Source organism: Tympanuchus pallidicinctus, unplaced genomic scaffold, assembly GCF_026119805.1.
Source record: "Tympanuchus pallidicinctus isolate F22 unplaced genomic scaffold, pur_lepc_1.0 scaffold1, whole genome shotgun sequence".
In the NCBI taxonomy this organism is placed as follows: Eukaryota; Metazoa; Chordata; class Aves; order Galliformes; family Phasianidae; genus Tympanuchus; species Tympanuchus pallidicinctus.
Genome location: NW_026294618.1, coordinates 27,139,323 through 27,158,243, shown reverse-complemented (window position 1 = coordinate 27,158,243; position 18,921 = coordinate 27,139,323). Strand labels below are relative to the sequence as shown.

Below are 18,921 nucleotides of genomic sequence, written 5' to 3'. Positions count from 1 at the left end.
ATTAAAATACCGTCTGTCAGCAGCTTTCTTATAAAGCCCTATTTTCAGGGATTTATAGGGTTGATAAATGTATCTTATGAGGAAAAGCCTACATTAGCAGACCGATGATCTTATAGGTCCTTGAATTTCTACGATCTTTTAAATATGTTGTGCTGCTCACTTTGAGAAGCAGCAAGGTGTATGACAAGCAGATTTGCTTTTGAGCAACTTCCAAATGCAAAAGTCTTTTTTTTTTCCTTTAAATTGTATGTATATAAACTGAAAATAAGTCTGAAATGTTGCATAGTAATAAGATGGTGTTTGGATGCTTGCTTAATTTTAAAGAAGCTTTAGCTATTTTTGAATGCTCTTTTCAAAAGATTATTTCACAGTATAGTATAATCATATTTAACATTATCAAAAAGGAAATACAGAAGAATACATATAATTGATCCAGGATATAAATGTGGATTTTTTTTTGTTGTTCAGTGATTATCCCTTTCTGCCAGGCAAACCTGCAGCTCTTCAAAAAATACCAGTGTCTCACTAAAAGCAAGCCAGGTAAGTCATACCAATAAATAACATGAAAAAGTATTTCCCATTGTTTGAGAATTTCCCATCGCCTGAGAATTATTTCCAGAAATATTATCTAAAGTCTGAAAATCAATACAGAAACAGTGGAAATAGGATCAACACTATGAAATTTAAATGTGAGGAACTACCACTGGCTTACTACTTTTCAATCCACTGAGGATTTTTAAAAATACTGCCTAAGTATTGCACTTGGCTCAGAGACTGGGAAATTCTGAAGCACAGAGCTATATTGGTGCCCCTGTACTGAATGATTAATGGCAGATTAATAAGAAAGTCAGACAAACTATACTGCACAAGCAAAAACCATTGTTTGTGAGAACTCCAAATGAACTCTTTCCTCAGAAATCAAGTACAGCATGCCTGACTATGGAAATAACCACTGTAACTAGCACATACCAGAGTGTTACATTTATAACATAACATAATGCATATAAGCATGTGCTTATTGCATATACTTGGATATAAGCATATATCAGCAGTATATAGAACAGTTCCATTGGAAGAGACATTAAAAGATACAAAACTGTGTATGGTAATATGCAGCATATAGCTTAACAAAGAAAATTTTTGTTAATCATTCTAAAAAAAATATTTCTTCATCTAGGTTAACTTCATTTTTTTCTAAGACATTGCAACTTCAACCTATAATCATTTTTGTTTGTTACATTTGAAGGTGAAGTTCTATATTTGATATCAGGAAGAAATATCATTTCTGACTTCCTAGTGTGCAATTAAAGATTCAAGGCACTATAAAATTACTCAGCAGGCCTCTCTTCCAGTAAATCTCATTTATTCACATCTCATTTTCTAATAAACCAAAATATGTGTCTTGCTTTCTGACCCTTGTAAAAGTTTTGCATAGTGGGCACAGAAGAAGGGAATCTAAATCATTTTTCCATTACTACAGTAAGATAAAACATGTTTCACTCAAGCAGCAGTAATACATCAGATCTGAATATGTGGATAGAAATGTTTCTTTCTCAGGTCTCTTTTCCTTCTTTTTCTCATCAGAAATCTTACTTGAGAGTAAACAGGTTTCTTTTCACATGAATGATTAGAAATGAATAAACAGAGCAAGTACTAAAGCTGGCTTTGCACCTACTGAATGCTGCAAGTGTCTGTACTCATTTGATATGCATCTAGCAAAACTCGGATGTTCCCAGAAGGCCACTCCATGAACACTGAGAGAGCAGCGTCTGCTAGTGGTGCCTGTAAGTCACAAAGAGAGAAAATATTTATACATGTGAGAGCAATTGGAAAGAATGAAGTATATTTAAATTACATTCCCTGTTATTTTAAAAGTACACACATAGACACAATTTCATACAATGATCATTAGCATATAGAGAGTACTACAAGATTCTGAAACATATTTCAGTTCACTTTGTGGGTATTTAGCACTGTTTTGGCAATTAAAATGTGTTTATGTTTTGCTTCATTTTCATAAATTTGCCTGATAGGTTTTATCAGATTGATCTGTCACCTTTCTGTCTCTGTCATATACACATCACAGTCCCATAAATGTACACTATGAGACATGTTATCTTTTATGTACATTATATATGCAAATATATGCATATGTAAATATGTGAGATATATATATTCACAGATATAGACATACACATATGTGTATGTCTAGTGACTATTTCTAAAACATAAAAAAATGATTTTTCCCTTTTTCTTATTGTGTAATTTCAAAGTAATACCATACCTGTGGCATTGAGAGGACATCGATTGAATGCCATGTCCCCAGCTGGGGTCCTTTTCCACACCATTGACATCAAATAGTCTTCAGGACATATTTCATAAGGTGCTGTCATTTAGAAATGAGAATTTTAAAACAAAAATTAATGTAAAAGAGACATTTTCCATCAGAAATGTAGGTTTTCCATCTTGCAATAATTCTTCCTGAGATGTATATACTAACAGCTTTTGATATCATTTTGAGAATGAAAAACATAAAAATGCTACAGCAATTTTTTGATAACAACTGTCTTTTTGATGGCCATTATTTCATAGTCTGTGCCCCTATTGTCTTCAATATACACTCTTTAGATCTCGTCTGCAGTGTTAATATGTTTGAATCTCTTCCTTTTCTCTATTTTGATCAATAGTGCTCTCTACAAGAAGGTGACAACTAAATGGTCATAAACTGCAAAGTCTATCTTACACTAAGATTTTTAAGTATTTTTCTAACACTTAAAATACATGTGAAAGAATCAGTTCTAAATTTACAGTCTAAACTCTACATGTGTTAATGGTGTCAAATAAGAACCATACATTTTGAAGTCCAAAAATGAAGTTATTTCTTTGAAATGTGTTTTATTGCAAGTTAGTAATTTAGAAGGGAACTCAATGACTGGCTATAAAACAATATGAACTTTCATTGCTTATTGCAGTATTATTAAAAGGGGAAAATATTTTCACATTTCCATAGTAACAGAACTACGGAGAAAAAAGTAACTTTTACAATTACATTGTGTTATTTTCACATGGTTATGACTTACAGATTACTTTCACTCTTTGTATTTTTCATTGTATATTCCCAGTTTATGATTTTTGAGCTATTTAAATCAACACAGCAAATATGTGGCTGAATTCACATCACAACGTAAAGCATTGACAAATACCAGTTGTTGAAATCATTACAAGTTCGGCAGAAAAAAAAAAAAAAAAACCAAAAACAAAAAAAGCATTAGATATTTAAAAGTATCATTATATGTATTTCAGGAGAAACAGAAGAGAAAAAGGAAGGGAAAAAAGGAAATACTGTCACTATTTTACAGATGGAGTGAAAAGGAAGAAAGCAATTCAGTGATTCACCCATGGTTACACAGGAAATCTCTAGCAGAGGCAGAAATAGACTCCGGGTTTTACCCATCGAATTGCCTATGCCGTAAAACTGTCCCTGTTTTGCACTTCTGCTGACAGAATACTGAGGTGACGGAGGGAAGAGAACAGTCTTTTGCTCAAAGCTGTACCTTCTCTCAATAAATGACAAAGAATACTTTGCAGATGGCTCAGAAATGCTAATATGAATCACACTTGGGCAGAAAAATTGCCTGCTAAAATTGCCTTACCATCAGCATTCTTGAATTGTAAATCAAGACAGATTGTGCTGATAAAAATGCAGGAGATCCATTAATGTCAAAACCCAAAGCAAGTTGGTTATATTCTGGAATATAGGTAGAATGTGGTTATAATTTAAAATACCAACAGGTTCAGATATGCCTAAAAAGGGGATGCATGAAGCCAGGTATGGTAAAAGTCAGGCTTTGACAAACATGATCGAACTGGTGATAAATGCAATAACTATCCTGTTATGATCTTACAAACAAAACAAAAGTTCTGTTTTGTGTTACATAAGATAAATATAATGCAGAAGTAATATTATAAATTATATAAATATGTTAATACTTAGAGTTCTTTGAGAAGCATATCTGTCACTCACTTTGGCCATTTCAGGCATGGCATTTTCACTAAGAACACTTGCTGATTCTGAACTGACAGATTCTGATTTACAGAGTTGATTCTGAGACCCAAAAATCTTACTTCTCTACAAATACCATTTAGAGGTTTTTTCCTTGCTGAAAATACCATGTACATGCATACATACTTGTGTTTACATATTCTATATTCTCTGTTTTACGTTAGCAAGTACAAGAGGTTTTCCACCTATCTGCTTGGCACAGTGGTGCTTGTGTGTTCTTACAAGATTTTTCAAAACTCAAAATTACATTTAAACTTGATCTTAGTGTCAGAAATAACCTGTGTACCTGTGTTTTGTGTTCAAAGTAAATAGCATTTCCAAGACTCAGAGTTATCTGGAGAAAGATGCAGGAACAAGCTAGAGATGTAACTGAACCCAGGCAAACAAATTTTCTAGACCTTTGTTGACTTCATGCTGTGCACCTAGATGCCTTTCAACTCAATGTACAAACACTTTACATCAAGGAATGGTGTAAATAAAAAGCAAACCAGTTATTTCATAAACTGAAGTACATTTGGCAGAGCTTACCAATCAGACATCCACCCACATTAAAGCATCTGCGATTCTTCAACCCAAGTTGCACATGGTGACATTACAGTCACATTTGAGTGGTACTGTATCTGAATTAAAAAGTTTCTCTGGTCCTGCTGGCTCTGGTAAAGTACTTTCGAAACTTAGGCACAATTAATTCATAGCACACCCACAGAAAGAAATGGGAATTAGATGTAAAAAATCATATAGCATTGCTAAAATTTAGAAGCAAAAAGTAAATACCTAGGTAAATTTGCTAAGGCTGGCAAATAAAAAGCAGATCTCTCTTTCACTGACAGTGTGATTCAGCTGTCTCTTCCCACACAGAACATGTACTCAAATTTACCCTGTTTTACCCTCCCTGTTATGCAGTGATAGGCCTGATTTAATCTTATCTAAGCACAACAAAGCTTAACAAAGTCAATAGTCTAGAAGCATAGTCCTCCTCTGACATTGACAGTGAGAGGACACGCACCTCCAAGAGGCAATCAAACCAAATCTGGAAAAGCTGCTGTACTACAGAGCAGGCAACACACATAACCTGACAGACATACAATCAACCTAAGAAGCTAACATAAATGGGAAAGGGTGACAAAAGGGTGAAGTGGGTTAGCCAGAGATATACAGTAGACCTAGAACTCTTGGATCCTAATTCAATGCCACAGGTAAAATTAACTCTAACAAAGAAACAGAAAAAGCTTTTGACCATCTTGTAGAGTAGGGTTGTAATGAAAGATACAACAATATCCAAAGGTCTAATTTTATTATTTACTTGTTGACAATTATTTGAATCTTCCCACTTCTCACATTTTATCACTACTAGATAGCACTGCTTCTGGAGAAATATACCACCTTCAGTACAAAATCATTACCTTGGCTTTTGCAGCAATTTGCACTATTATTTTTGTTAGCAAACAAGGTGATCTGTAATTTTTTCAGTTAACATTTAAATCAAAGCTATTCCTACGTTATATCTTCTACATCTGACAGCAGGCTCATGAGAAAAATATTGAAGTTCAATTCTGAGTATAATCTAAGAAAAGCATAAGTATTGGAACATGCATTATTACTATGGAATTCTGTCTTATGGAATTAAGTACTTCTGGAAATGGGTAGTATATCATTGGAACCTAAGATATTCTTTTAATTATTATAAGAACATGGTCCTGCTTTTACAAAAAGGAATTTGCTCTCATTAATATAGAAGTCTTTTTTCCTGATTAATCTGGTAGTTTATTCTCTGTTCTCTCATGTCCTTTAATTTTTACTTATTGATTTGATAGAATTTATGTTATGGTTTTTTTGGTTTTTGGTTTTTGTTTTTTGTTTGTTTGTTTGTTTGTTTGTTTTATTTTTTTTATTTTTTTTAATTTTTTTCCAAAAGCTTCTCATCAGCCTGCCACGACATGGGTTGCAATTCCTTTTGCTAGCTAGCTATCTCCTTTATTCCTATAGGACAGATTTTGTCCTACTATTGTTCATCTAATGTCCTACTATTTGTTCATCCTGTATTGAGCTTTCCAATGATTCTTGCTCAACTAGTTGCCTAGCAAGTCCAGTATGTTTTTTCTTTCTTATATTTGTGAACTATTTTATCCTTCACAAAAGGATTCTTTAAATCCTTAATGCTGCCGACCTGTTAGGAGTGAAATACAAATTTAGATGTTTGAGATACTACAAAGGAGCAATGACTGAAGTCATACTACACACAATTTTTTGTACAGTAAAAAATAATCATAGTTTTAAAATTAATAATTGTGAATATAAACCATTCCCAAAGGAAGATGCTCAATGTTTGCCTACAAACCAAGCTAACCTAGAACCTTGCTTCCAAATAAAGTTATGAGCCTGCCTACCTTAGTGCTGATTTTATCCAGCTTCTAAAAATGCCTGACATAATTCAGTCCCTGCCAGAACTGTTTGAAGATAATCACTGATCAACTATGAAGAAAATTTTGAAAAATGTTCAGATGGTGCAGATCACAGATACAAAATTCATTCAAAATTTTGAGTTAGTCAAGTGAACAGCTCTGTTTGCAATATATCTTATTAACTGTAACAGCAGAATAGGAAAAGGTTTCAGTCTTCTTTTACTTACACCATTATAAGTCAGCAACATATAATATTTAGAAACTTCAGGAACTTACACATCAGTGTAAGTGAAACAAAAGTAACTTTTCAGCAACTTTGTATCTTATCAGTTTTGCTTCATGTTTATTCAAAAATAATTTTTTCTATCATTTTATTTTTTAGAAAAGTTCTGGTAAATTAGCCATGGAGATGCCTTAGGAAACATAAGTCTAGAAATAAAAAAATTAAATCTGTTATTCACATACAGTCTCCTGCAGAAGTATAACCAGTCAAAATGTACTTTAGGTTATAATGGTTTCTCTAAGCGTACTGGCTCTAATCTGGAAATAATCGGTTTAATAAATAAATATAGAAAATGGCAAATAATGCTCTGTGTGAATTTGACTTGTAAAAACATTTGTAAAATATTTTATTAACAGCAGGTGGCAACCTTTGAAAACTGGATTGTAGCAGCATGGTCTTACTTTTAAATATGCAAACAATTTCAAGGTTGGTTTCATAAGAAGAAACTGGTTTATCCGAATGTCTTTTTATTGAGAACATTCACAATAATGTTCTCTTAGTGTTGTATTTTTATAGAGGTAGTCTACATTTACTATGGAAATTCGTAAAATGAAAAATATAATTTATTTAGGAATCCAATATAAATTCTGTTCATTTTTTCCTGCTTTTTTTGAATAATGTATGCTTTATTAAAGCTAAAGAGAGCACTGCAGAATTAAAAGCTGGTAAACTTCACCAGTACCGTATTATATTTTTATCAACGAAGATAGTCCTTGCAGTGTTCTTCAAATGCACTGTACTACTGGAGATATCTTGACAACTGTTCTCTGATGGCTGTCAATGGATAAACAAGCTGTCTATAAATAAGTGGGCTCAATAACATAAAATTCACATCAGACATACTTCCTGCTTCCTGACCCAAAGCAACTTTTCCATTTAGTCCTTTCTGTCCTTAGCACATAGCCATCTAAATATGAAGTGGAGACTGCTAGATACATTTTGAGGCTTCCCAGCCTCAAAGTTTAGAGCCCATGATTTCCCAAGCGAATGTCTATGTCATTCTATACTATTTACGACTTGTTTCATTGTCATATACCTATATAACAAGGCATTCTTTTTCTTTAGGAAAAGGTGTCTTCACAGATAAGTGTATTCATATTCACCCAGTGTTTTTATTTATTGATGACTTTTGAAGGAGCTAAAATGTACACCTTTATTAGCTTTCTTTTAGAAAGATTTACATCTATTGTGAGGACAAAGTAAAAGCTCTGCAAATAAACACATTTAAGCATTATACTAAAGCAGGAAAGATGCCTTTTTAGTATTATATGACTTCCACCTTTTACAGAATGTCACTTATGTATTCATTCATTCTGTACATTAAAGTAATGTTCATTGTTTTTCTCTGATCTTTACTGCACAGTAATTTTCACTAAATATTTAACACTGAGGTCTCTTGTACACGGGATAAAAATAATTCCATGATTTATAAAACCATACCTAATATGCTCATATCAATGCGTTAGGCAATAATTTCTGTAGCAAACAATAATTTATCCCAATGTACATGTATCTATGCAATAAAATATTTTTCTGATACATTTATATATTATAGTATCACAATTTATTGCAAAGCTGTTGGAGTGTTCTTATATCCATTGAACTAGTTTACACTTAGCTACATCAGCACAACTCTACTGAGAAAAACAGTAGTGTTTTACCTGAAGCAAGGCCAGATATGTCTTTCTAGGACTATTGCTCTATGGATCTTGCCTCTCTCAAATATGTCCATTAAATTAAGACATACTACAGTGTAGGTAATAACAGTGATTATATTTGGTTCTCACCAGGACATCTCTGTTCACTGCACCGTCTAACTTCCTCTCCAGTTCCTTCACATTGTTGCCCAGTCACAGCAGCCCCCTGACAGATCCTTATTCGCCTCTCCCAGCCACCATCGCAGGATTTGGAACATCCACTCCAGTGGCCCCACTGGTTCCACTGGCCATTTGCTATTGGGTAAAGTATAATTACAGTGATGACAAAATGACGGTAATAAAGGAATTAGGTTATTCTTTACTTAAGCAGAAAAGAAATAGAATTATGTAATAATGACAAATAGCGATATTTAATGGCCATGGAACCTCTTATCTAAATGACTTGTCTCCCAATATATATATATATATATTAAAAAAAAAAAGTGCTAAAAAAAAAAAAAAGTGCACTTTCACTCTGTGTTAGATTGCAAAACACACATTGTCACATTTTCGTACTTTATATGCACTCGTATAGCACTGTACTAGAGGCACACATAAAAACACACATTTGCAATATGCATAAGTATCATTTAAGTAACTAAATACATTCTTGCAAATGATATTTTAGAAGCAGGATTTTATATGATCTGACAGGGCAAATGAGGCTTAGAAGTAGAAATACATGCAATTTAATCACCTTGAAAAGCTGCTTTTATGCTACTAGAAAATCATGAATACATGCAGTTTTAGAGCAAGAGAGAATCAGTTTATGCATATACATCTTTTAGGTTCTTGAGACACTTTATTAAATATTTTAGTCCTCAAGCAGTTCTTTCTCAATCTGATTTAAATGATAAAACTGAAAAGCAGCTATGCAGTCTGTCACACAGCCTTTTGTGGATGCATTCTCTTTTATCTCCAGGTGGCTTATCAAATTAAAAAGAAGCCTGGCCTCAGCTACCCCTCTGGAGAGGCTGCTCTGCTCCTTCACAGCCTGCTGAGGACTGTGGTGGCCCAGAAGCCTGTCTGAATGGCAGTAGCCCCAAAATTAGAGTCATGGGGGGGTCCGGCCCTTCTCCCTCCTCCTTTAGCCACAATAGGGCAAGCAAGCACTTACCTGTGCACTCAGGGTTATAGCACTCCCGGCTCTCAGCCCAGGGCCCCCTGCATTCAGAGCCGCCGTGGGCCGCTGCTGTGCACTGCCGGCTTCGCTGCTGGGTGCCGTTGGAGCAGGTCACTGAGCACTGGCTCCACGGGCTCCACTCCTGCCACTGTCCATCCACTGTCACAGCAGGCACAAAAGAGATGGACACAACAAAGTTACTACTAAAGCAATGCAAGGCTTCACAGGCTTGTTCTCATGTAGGGATTTCATTCTGGAGAAACAGAGCTCTTTGGACTGAGCCAGAAGGTATTTGACTTACAACAGTAAAATACAGATCATGTTATAAGCTACTTTAAAATAATTTGAAATTATTTTCCTTTTTCTTTTTCCTTTTTATCTCCTCATTTCCTCCTTTTCATCTCTTCAGATTTTACACTGATACAACTAAGGACAAATTATGACTTTGCTCATAAACTACACAATTTGAAAGACTGTGAAGTTTCCTTTTTCTCTAAAACAAGATCTTATTTAAAGGACTTGTCTTTTAAGGCAAGAGTGGGGACCAATTTTGTATCACGTAATCCCTGAGCCCTTGAAAATGATTCTGCACAGCTGCAGCTGTCACTCACATAAGTCATTTTATGAGATTCTCAGTCCCCATTGTAAAATTAAATCTGTTAGCTGAATAGGAATGACCACATTGCCTGACACACAGACTCTGTTCTCTACACATATAATTAATTTATTTATATAATTGAGCCTCCTTCTCAGGTAAACCATACAACAGTCTTTTGAGAGAAAATGTAGATCAGAAATAGCCTTTTTTTTTTTTTTTTTTTTTTTTTTTTAAATTTCTTACATCAGAAATTTTATTGATTGAAATAAAATATTAAAATGCAAAATAATTAAAAACATAAACTGATTTTCCATATAAGTGAAAATGTACACTTGTTTTTGTAATGGATAATAGGACTAGATAGCATTTTAAACCTGTGTTCAGAGAAATAAGGAAGTGAGCTATTTTACTCTTTTTATATCAAAGATAAGAGCTGACTGTATCTTTGGTATCCAGGATCTCAGAAACCAGTGAATTAAAAGAAGTGGCATTTAAAGCTTTTTTGTTTTTCTGTTTTGTCTATTTTCTGAAGTTCTATATTAAAGATTTTATGCAATGCCTTGTTGGTAGTGAACCATTTCTCAATGCAGATGCTTCTCAAGCTGGGAAGCTACAGCCTGATAATTTCTTCAGCAGAATTTTTTCCAATTCAGCAGATTTTTTTCCAAACATGGAAGCTAGTTGCATTCATTAATCATTAGAGCTTTATGTGAAGAGGAAAATATTATGAAAACTACATTTCAATGCACCCTCTTCAGTTTATTCATTGCCATATAGTATTATTTAGGGTAGGAAAGATCAGATCCATTATTACAGTGTTCTTGGAAGAAACTCATTCTGTGACTTCTTGTGTATATTTCACAGATTTTATCTTTATAAACTAAAAGTATGTGAACTTTCAACTTCTGAAATACTACTATGAGGCTAACAGTCTTAACGTGAAGATTTCTTTATAAAATTGAATATTCATATTACAGCAAAGTAGAAAATATACTTCCTATGGTGAAAGCCAGTAATGTACAGATGACTGTTCAAAATTCAGAATTATGAGACACATCTCAATTTTATCAAATTATGTGTAATACCTTTTTTCAATACTGAAGTGAACTGAATGCGTTAATTTATTCTCTACTAGTTTTATTTGGCATTTTTCTTGTCAACTTTGCCTCATGCTCATATATCATGTTAATTACTTTTGTGTAGGCTCAAGTGAAATTGCACAGCTACCAACCTGGTGAAAAACTAGATTAAATCATGTTTTTTGCAGCTGCATGCAAGACTAAAATTAAAAAAAAAAAAAAGAGAGAAAAAAAAAAAAAAAGTGCTGCAGTATGTTTTGTTCACCAGAATTAAACAAAGCTGTAGCTGTGATCTGCAGTGATCATTTGGACCACTACAGTCAAAGTTACTAGCAATGACTACCCATCTTTACTCACTCTGTATGTCCTTTTTTAAAAGTTTGTGTGTGAGCACAAAGGATAATCAAAGAAATTACAAGCAACTCACATTGAATGCACTGTAACAAAGCATAAAGTTGCTATATAAGCTCACCAGGGCAGAGTGCAATATTGCACGGTTTGTGTTGTGTTTCAGGTCCATCACATGATCTTCCCCCATACTGGGGAGGTATACATGACCTTGTCCTAGTTCTTTGGCCTCGACCACATGTGAATGAACACAAACTCCAAGGTGACCATTCCTCCCAAACGCCATGTACTGCAACAAACCAAAGGAATTTTAACCAGAAACAGACACACAAATAACAGAAGGATTTTAAATTAAGCAGGATCAATACTGTAAAAGGGAATTATTTTGTCAAATTCAAGGTAACTGGTACAGAGGTAATCTCTAGTGCTGCTAAATTTTTCTTCCATTAAATAATAATAATAATAATAATAATAATAATAATAATAATAATAAATTAAATAACAAACTCTTATTTTCATTACGTTATACTTAATATTTCCACTAATCTCACTCATGTTTTCTTTTCTTTCATTCTTCTTAGAAAGCTGTCTTCCCTTTTCAAAAACTGTTTATTATTTTCTCGTGCATGACCTGATATGTATAACAGCTATGATTTTCAGGAGACTAGTCTTTGTGAAAACCAGGCATATGCTTTAGGTCTCAGCATAAGACTGAAAACTTGAAGGAAACAGAATTAAGTTCTATTTTGAAAATAAATGGATAACTGCAACAATGTTATTATGAAAACTAGCGCTCTTACAACTGTTTCACATGTTTATATTCATGAGGAAAACTGGCAGCACATGTTCTTGACTATCTTCCTCAAAAATACTAAGAGCAAATAAGCAAAAGAGATTTGTAATATATTGTTACTTGAACATATTCATTGATTTAACATACACAGTAATGCATGCATCACTATCTTAAAAGATGTTGACTCAATAAACTTCAAATACTTTCAGAAAACAGAATAAATTATAACCAGACGTAAATATTTTTATATACAAGTAACTCACAAAATTTATATAAAGAAACATATAATTTACACATTTTCTAAATTTTTTTTTCCACTGCAGGAGAAACTGATACATATATATCATATGTATTCCCTTTTCAGAAACAATGGTAGTTAAATATTCAGCAAGTTCTTCACCACAGTGCTGTTAAACATGTACCCGTAAGAAAACTCTAATCATGATTTGGCAAAACTGTTCTTTATAAATTGAAAATACTGCAAAGCACACTTTACTTATTCTTGTTAAATAGAAAACAAAAACAAAAACAAACACAAACAAACAAACAAACAAACAAAACATTTGCACAGATTTTGATTAGGCTACATTTGGAAAAAGGAAAACATTATTAACGCTAGACATTAGGAAAAATCCAGAGACTTAGTACTCAGTTTGAGCATTACAGTTGGTATCATAAAACTGTGTTTCTGCAACAAGGTCTGTTTGAATGGTGTCTAGAGGGTGAAATGGTGTACAACACCTCAGTGTATCACTGGTAATGGTTTGACACATTATAAAAGAAATAGATTTTCTGATTTTCCTCACATTTCTTTCATCACAGTGAGAGAACTTTTCATTTATAGCTTCCTTTGCCCTGAAGGCACGTATCACCTGCCGCATTTCTACAAATAAAACTCTCTTCTTGTATATATCAAAATAAAATTTCCTGAGGTGAGAAGGAGGTACAGCTCTCTGGTATGTTATCCCAGAACATTCAGTAAGATCAAGGACAATTGTTCATATAGGTATGTTCTACTGCATTACAGTAAAATTAAGGAAAATTGTTATTTCAGATTTTAACATTAAGATAAAATATTTTTTAGGTAACAGCAGAGAAATTGTACCTGATACAAAACACTAAACTTCATTCAGTGAAAATTTTCACCCACTAAATAACAGCTCAGATGGGCTAAAATTTTTGAGTTGGTCGCATACGAGTGGTTGCAAAGTAGAATAATTGTTTCGCATCCTGCATGACTAGATTTATAAAAATTCTCTTAATTTAAACACCACATAAATCTGCAAAACAAACAAACAAGCCAAACAAAACAAAACAAAACAAAAACAACCGCCCAGGATCATTCCAACTTCCCGTCAAAAATGATAGATTTTAGTAATTTAAGAAACCTTGATTAACTTTGACATTTTGTCAAAACCAGGAAACCTAAGTCCCCTAATAATAATAAGTTTATGACTATATGTGCACGTAAGCTCTTATGTTTCGTCTTCTCTTTAACATTTACTAGGAGTAAAATTGATAGTCAGAATAAACAGGAAAATAGTTTAATTTACTGATACCACAGTGACTGATGAAAAGTTGCCCAGTTCAAACTAAAAATAACCTCATAAAAATAAGAAACATAACCAGGAAAGACTAATTATAGAAATATTGTTCTGTAAAAATAATAAATTAGAGAGATTAGACAGTATATAGATATAAAATGAGATTTTTTTTAGGGTCCATATGAGTTTACATCTAATGTTTAGTTTGGAGTTTTATTTTGATGTAGTCAAAATATTATGCTAGCTGTCTTCATTTAAAATAATTAGGAAAAAACAAACAAACAAAAAAACCAACTCAAAACTGGTAACAACAACAGAAAAAAACATAAACTGAGGGCTTGTTTAAACTATTGTCTTGAGACAAGAGGTTGTATATCTCTTCTGGCAAGAGTGATTACACGTTAGGAGGAACATGGAGTAATTATTTTGTGATTTTGGATATGAACAGTAGCCAGAAGCCAAAACATGTCTCATTTGGGTGGATGCAATCTTGCACCAAATTCTATCTGTTTCTAGTTTCAAGTGAGATGCACCCTAAATCATCTTCTGTGAAAACAATTGATTGGTAAATCAAAACTTCAAAGTATGCTATTGTATGTATAGGCTTGTATATCTGAAAGTAGTAGATAACTAATGAATTCAAGGATGGAGATGGCATACCACTAAGTGAACAACCAGTGTGAGCACTGAAATCTCAAGGAGAACTAATACATCCAATGCATCTAGATCAGCTTTAAAAAACATTTTACTTTTATATTTCTTACCTTTACAATTTTTTTTCCTGATATTTCACTTATGTTTTCTTTTATATCATTCCCTAAATGCAAAAAACCATATAACATCCAATGAATTATAGCCAGATGAGCTATGCCAAATTACACCAGATGGAGAGCTGGCCCACAGAGGAGTTACTGTTTTCTATAACACAGTTTCAGATGCAAGATTCATTAGATGGGACAAAAATACTCAAATTATTGCCAAGTTATCTGTCAAAAACATTGCTAGCACAATGAGCTTGGATTACTGCAGAGCATCTTTCCCTTCATTCTGCCACTCTGTGAACCTAATCATGTTTAAGTGAACACCCACAGTGTTCACAATGCAGAACTTCTGTGAGATGGGAGGAGGCGTTAGGCCATGCTGGCCTTCGTTCTACAAGAATATTTTGGTGGATTTTTTTTTAATTGGAGTTTAAATGCTTGTAATTTGTTCAGCATTAAACAGAACAGATATTGAAACAATACTATGGCCACTAATGTTTTTTGTTTTATGTTACAAATATTTCAACATGACTGAGTGATTGTATGGAAGCCGATGCTCGATTACAGGATTTTTTTTTAAAAAAAGATATTAGAGATTTTGCATGCATGAATTTAAATGCTATAGTTTCTGATACGGTTTCTGCTTCTTCAGTACGTCTTAAATTGTGTATTCCAAGACTTTTCTTAAATTAGTAGCAAATAAGCTCAACAAAATTTCAGAAACCTGCATACATCCTTCATGTTTAAACCATACATTCGTTCTATTTCTGCTGTGCCTCTTTCTAATTATAAATAAAATTTTCCTCACTATTGTTTTCCCACTCTCAAGTGAAAGTTTGAACTTCCAGAGCATAGATTACTAACAATAAAGCTGTAGGATTTAAAAACTTTAAACAGTTTTGTAAGTGTAGCCATGCAGGCACAGAATATAAGGAAATTTGCAACCTTTCAGCAATATGGCTAAACTTCACTGACATAAGTCTTGAGAAATAAAGGGAATACAGCAGTCTTAGCACAGTCAAAATACAACTTTTGAGCATACAAATATTTGAAGTGTTTTAGAATATTCTTATTCCTGTTGTGTTTTGTCTTACCCATAATCATGAAAGTTCTGAACGTCAGCCAAATTCTGTAGTGAAAGTGGTTGATAGCAATGAAGAAGAAGAAACAAAAACTGAGATGATCTTCAGGCATAGAAACTCAATTTTTTTCTCCTTGAAGTCTTAGATGTATTAGAAATTATACAGTAAGCTAAAATGATCAGTAGCGCTGCAGTATTGGATACTGAGATGCCCTTACTTGCAAAAGAAACAGTTATATGAACTATATTTTGTTGCTTACTACACTGCACATTCTGAGAACGCTCCTAAATCTAAGATACTGTCTGAATTACCTAATGGGCTCCCATCCCTGAAATACTACTGGACTTGAACAAATATAAATAAATGAAAAATTGTGTCAACAACAGCTCCTTTGTGATTTTATTTTAACTCTTTATAATATTGCATAGGTGTTATATACATACGTGTACTCAGCAGAATGAAAAGAAAAAAAGATGAACCAAATAGCCTTCATGTACTTAGGTAAAACATGTTGTGGTATAGCCTACTGTTGAATAATGATAAACCTGTTGGATCGCATTCTCAAAATTTAAGAGGACAGTGAGATTACAGGTACATGTATATAGATGTATTCCCTACTATCCAGTGATGTCTATTCCCAGTGGAAGCTAAAGGGAGTATATGAAGACTATATATGAAAACACTCTTTCAGGCTTTCATTAGTATTTTCAATTTGAACAAGTTCTCTTGAAGCTTGTTGATAAATGGTTGAAGTATAGGCCCCTCTGCATAATTCTTTATTTTGAAATGACAGTTTTGCTGTTTGGAAATGCTATCGTAGCTCTCAAAATGGCTGTATTTTTACTACTCGCATAAACATATAATGATTACACTCCAGTAGATCTTGTATGTATAGGTTGCAAGTTGTACTGTTATTTTTGTATTTATATTGCTTCTAGTTTACTCTCTAAGATGTAAAAGTTTTCTGTACCAACTGAGAACAAAAGTTGTGTGTAATGACTGGTGCATGTCAAGGTTCAAAGGCCATCTCCCATGTACAGATGCATATGTTTGGGCTCTTCTGATAAACTTGTGTTTTAATTATAGGACCCTACAAACTATGTGTTTTTTTCTGTATGAGCCAGGAATAATCTTGAATTCTGCAACCCTTTGAGACAGAATAAATAGTATAACAAGACAGAGGATAATAATAATAATTAAAGAGATGTTTGAAAACTTAATGGAGCTGTGACTAGGTAAAGCATCTTTCTAAATTGCTAATCTTGCATACTGCCACACACAAGAACCTCTGTAGCCAGAGACCAATATAAATGAATAAGGCTACTGTAATTATGTAAAACAAAATACCTAGAAGACATACTATCATAGACATGAGATACATAAAGATTATAGGAATCAGGTGTGGTGACCTTAAAAATATTTTGGCAATTCAGTGAGAATTAGTAGCCACTGCTCAAACTGAATTCTGGAAACAGAATGTGAGGAAAGAGCTCCTCCGTGGTTGAAAAATATGGAACATTATTTTTTTGTGAGCTAATTTGCTAGACAATGCAAATTTTAGGAATTAACTTTTTTTCCAGATTATTGTGAATATTTATCTTGACTGCTGTGTTACATAGATTTGTTGTTTTGATATGAAACTCTCATATTCCTTACTGGAGAAAATTAAGATAAAATTCTGTAAAATTAAGTGATTTAAACCCATGCTTTTTCTGTGGTAATTTTAAATGAACAAGAAGGCAGGCAGAGCTGCGTATCATTGAGAGTGCTGGAAAGTGTTTTCATTTTTTATTAAATGAAAGGAAACCTCAAATGAGTCTTTACAGCTTTGACTGTTTGGAAAGTTTGTTCTTTTATTTTATAGTTTTCTTTTTGTACTTCCTATTTTTGTACTTTCAAGTTGAGAGTTTTATTTGGAAAGTATCTCACCTCTGGTAGACTGCAAGGTAGCCTATCCTTTTATTGTTAGTGGCCACCTTTTTTTGTATGGAAAATTTAAAGATGTCACAGTTAGACACATCTGGAGTTTTCTACCCTGAAATATTGAAAATTCAGGTGAATTGCTTATCTAGACTAGAATGATAAAGCATTTGGTGCTGGTACAGTGTTGGCTTATAAAGATACAATATTTTAAGATGCTTTTAATTGTAGGGGTCTGTAAAGGCTTATACTGCTAATATAAAAAATCTGAGGTGGTCACATATGCACCTTCTCTCGGATATTTTTCAACACATAATAGCAACATGAATCTACTTGCACGTGGTGCTATTCACTCAGACAAAGTTCAGAGGGTATGTGTATGAGACAGTACAGTTTACTTCAGAAAATTGAGTACGTTTCCATAGAATATGAGGATGCTCAGATGAAGGTTTACAAAAGAGCTGACAAATTTGGTCATCTGAATGGAGGCATATCATTCTTCCTTTTCAGAAACAAGGGAAAATGAATGTGGTCACAGGCCATATACCTTCCCTTTTCTTTCCTGTCTTAGATAAATCATATCCTTGAGCAGACTCTAAAGAAACAAGATGTGTCCTTTCAGCAGCTACCTCAAATGTGCCTGTCTCTTCTCCTTAGAGTTTAACTACTACTGAACTATATATCCAAATCTCTGAGATGAAAGGAGTAGGAAAACTGTAATGCAAGATACTAATGACCTTTACCTTTTGTCAGCTGTAAGAGGATTATTTTTGTCCCATCTTTCCTCCACTAATGAATAACTGTTACTCTTGCCAGATTAATGTAAAAGAAGACATTACTGTGCAGAGGACACTGTCCAGCCCATTGCCTATAGGACAGTATTCTAAGTGGCTAAACTGCAGAATCAAATTATCTGTGTTAACACTCTCTGTTAATCAGTCGCTGTTTCTTATCTATTGGTAATCTGGGTTTCTCCCCTAGTTTATATTTTATACTTAAACTGTGCCTTATATTTTATTCTTTTTTAGTGGAAAACAGAACACAGACATAAAAAAATCTGAAGCTGTCAGAAAAAAGGACTCTTGTTATATACCTTGGCTGTTCTGAAAATAAAAATAACAATTTACATCATAAAATTTTATAGCTGAATAGAATTACACTTCTCTATTCTAATTCATGTGCTCTTATGAAATTCATAATAATAAAAATAAAAAATATAGTTTCAAGT

The 18,921-nt window shown here is 33.4% G+C and overlaps 1 protein-coding gene across 9 annotated transcripts in view; it reads right to left on the bottom strand.

Moving 5' to 3' along the window:
• Nucleotides 1-18,921, bottom strand: part of ADGRB3 (adhesion G protein-coupled receptor B3) — a 458,265-nt gene that overhangs the window by 249,341 nt on the left and 190,003 nt on the right. For all 9 annotated transcript variants that reach the window (XM_052690794.1, XM_052690547.1, XM_052690635.1 and 6 more), the window contains 5 exons: nt 11,718-11,882; nt 9,563-9,727; nt 8,536-8,700; nt 2,285-2,386; nt 1,676-1,782 (listed from right to left, as the gene is read on the bottom strand). In XM_052690794.1, coding sequence (XP_052546754.1) covers nt 1,676-1,782; nt 2,285-2,386; nt 8,536-8,700; nt 9,563-9,727; nt 11,718-11,882 — 704 coding nt within the window. The remainder of the gene's footprint in view (nt 1-1,675; nt 1,783-2,284; nt 2,387-8,535; nt 8,701-9,562; nt 9,728-11,717; nt 11,883-18,921) is intronic.